Source organism: Mustela nivalis (assembly GCF_964662115.1).
Source record: "Mustela nivalis genome assembly, chromosome: 3".
Classification (NCBI taxonomy): domain Eukaryota; kingdom Metazoa; phylum Chordata; class Mammalia; order Carnivora; family Mustelidae; genus Mustela; species Mustela nivalis.
In genome coordinates, this window is record NC_139022.1 from 9630147 (window position 1) to 9632864 (window position 2718).

Sequence of the window (2718 nt, forward strand, 5' to 3'; positions counted from 1 at the left end):
AAAGACTTCACACAGATCATTTCCAAAGGCAATTACTCTAAACAATGAACAAAATAATAACTAATGTATTTGACTATACAACAAATTGACAATAAGACAGCATATATATTATATGTACATATCAATATGAACAACTAGGATTATTAACAAACTAATCAATTCGCTAATTAATGGGATCAATTAATTAATTAATTATTAATTGCTAATTGATTAATAGGATTATTAACAAAAAACAAACAGAAAATACTTTCTTTTTACCTTGGCCTGAAAAATGATGCATGAGCACATTCATGTCAGATTGTCACCTACCTTGAACTCAAGCAATATTGGAAGAGAAACTACCTCCCAAGTATCCTGTCCCTCAAATCAATTTTGGTATCTTTCAATCTTTTCTTTCTCCTCACAAATTACTAAAGTCTCTAAATATTCCCCCTTGACCTTGCAAAGCCACAACAATTCTCTAACACAATGCACCTGAGAGCCTTCTTCACATCCTTGTTCCGTAGCGTGTAAATCAGGGGGTTCAGCATTGGGGTGACAACAGTGTAGAAGAGGGCTATGAACTTGCCCTGTTCATGAGAGTTACTCTTGGCTGGCTGGAGATACATAAATATGATGCTCCCATAGAACAGAGCCACAACCGCCACATGGGAAGAGCAGGTGTTGAAGGCCTTTCTCCGTCCTTCTGCTAACCCAATCTTCACCACAGCTCTGGCAATGTGATTGTATGAGACCAGGATGAGAACCAGAGGCAAGACAACAAAAATAAAGCTGGCCACATACATCTCCACCTCATTGAGGCTGGTGTCCACGCAAGCCAGTTGCATAATGAGGGGCATCTCACAGAAGAAGTGGTCAATGTGATTGTTCCCACAGAGCTGCAGGAGCATAGTAAGTGTGGAGCCCACCACGCTGGTGGTCAGACCCCCAAGCCATGATGCAAGGGCCAAGCTAAGGCAAAGATGTGGATGCATGATGACAGTGTAATGTAGTGGCCTACAGATGGCAACATAGCGGTCATAGGACATGACTGCCAGGAGGACGCATTCAGTTGCCCCCAGCCAGTGGGAGATATAGAATTGGACCACACACCCTCCATAGCTTATGGTTTTCTGTGGTCCCCAGAGGTTGACCAGGAGTTGTGGGACAATGCTTGTGGTAAAGCTAATGTCCAGGAAGGAAAGGTTGGCAAGAAAGAAGTACATAGGGGTATGGAGGTGCACATCCATGCAGGAAACCAGAATGATGATGCCATTGCCCAAGATAGACACCACATAAAACCCTGAGACAAGGATGAAGAGGATAGGTTCTAGTGAGGGTCGTGTGGAGAAGCCCAGGAGTACAAAAACTTCTGGAGAACTTACATTGTTTATTTCCATCATCCTGTGTAGTCAGGAGTGGGACAAAAAGACCACCTGTGGTGAGTGGGGGGCACAGAATATGGGGCCTCAAGTGACTATATCAGTTAGCAGATTCTAGACATAATTTTATACCCATTTTCTTGAAAGCATGTACTCAACTGCTCCATGGATGATGCTGCATCATCTTCCTGAAGGCCAGTTTGGAGAAGCATGAGAATATGCATAGCCTGGGGAAAACGGACATTCATGCAATGTTCTTGGTACTGATTATTTTGTTGAAACATTACTTATAGTAGCAACATCTGGAGTCAGCCTGAATGTTTAGTGGTGAGATTTTCTTGGGTAAAAGATTTCATGTGATGAAACACTGCAGAGGAAATAAAATCATGCCCATGTTACTCCCTTTTTTAGTTAATGGCCACATGGAGTCCACCATGGTATTTCCCTTTTAAGTCCTACAATCAGCAAATTTTTGCTTTAATATTAATGTTCTCATCACTTCTTGCAGCTCCTTGCTACCATCCTGGCCTACGTCACCATCATTTATCACCTGGATTATTGATCTAATATCTTAACTTGCCTTCCTGCTTTCCCTATTAGTTCCCTTCAGAATTTTCCCACCACAGAAGCTAGAAGATTATCTTAGGATACAATATGATCATACTGCTCTTAACAGCCCTGTTGTCTTACAGCAAGGCTTTCAGTTACTTTCCCCCAAGACATCCATCCACAAACTCAATTCTTACCTCCTTTGGGTTATTGTTCAGAAGTCATCTTTCATTAAAAAAAATGGTATTTTTTAAAGTGCTTATTTAAAGTCCAGTTAGTTGACCTACAGTGTAACGATTTAACACTTCCATACACTGAAGCAAATATGCTATTTAATATTGAAACCCCTCTCAACTCCCTTCTCTTCCTTTCCAGCTTTGATTTTATCCATAGTACTTATCAATAAGGAACAAATATGATATACTAAGTTACTATGTTTGTAACTGTCTCACTTTGCTAGAGTTTAAATTCCATGGACTCCTAGCTTTCTGTTTACTTTGTTTCTGGGTCCCCAGTGCCTAGCTTATATCTGGTACACAAAAATCCTTTAATCAACAATAACTGAATGAGCAAAATATGAAAAAGGTCATTATAATGGGTACATGGAGCAGAACAATATAAAGGCATAGTTAAGGAATGCTCAGTGTAATCTCATAGCAGTGGTATCAGGAAAGAACTCTTGGAACTGTCAGAGTCATGCACTCGTGACCCAGATTATTCCATCCTCTTATGAGGTGAAAAAAAAAAAAAAAAACTGTGGGACAATGTGAGAAACCAGAAATCCCCATAGGAAGAAAAAAAATATGTA

General features: G+C 40.3%; 1 protein-coding gene across 1 annotated transcript; it reads right to left on the bottom strand.

The window, feature by feature from the left end:
- Window positions 1–419: 419 nt before the first annotated feature.
- Window positions 420–1382, bottom strand: LOC309861973 (olfactory receptor 2C3; the record flags this gene model as incomplete). The annotated part of the gene is made up of 1 exon (XM_082725232.1): window positions 420–1382. The coding sequence occupies one exon, from the start codon at window positions 1380–1382 to the stop codon at window positions 420–422; it is 963 nt and encodes a 320-aa protein (XP_082581358.1).
- Window positions 1383–2718: the final 1336 nt, after the last annotated feature.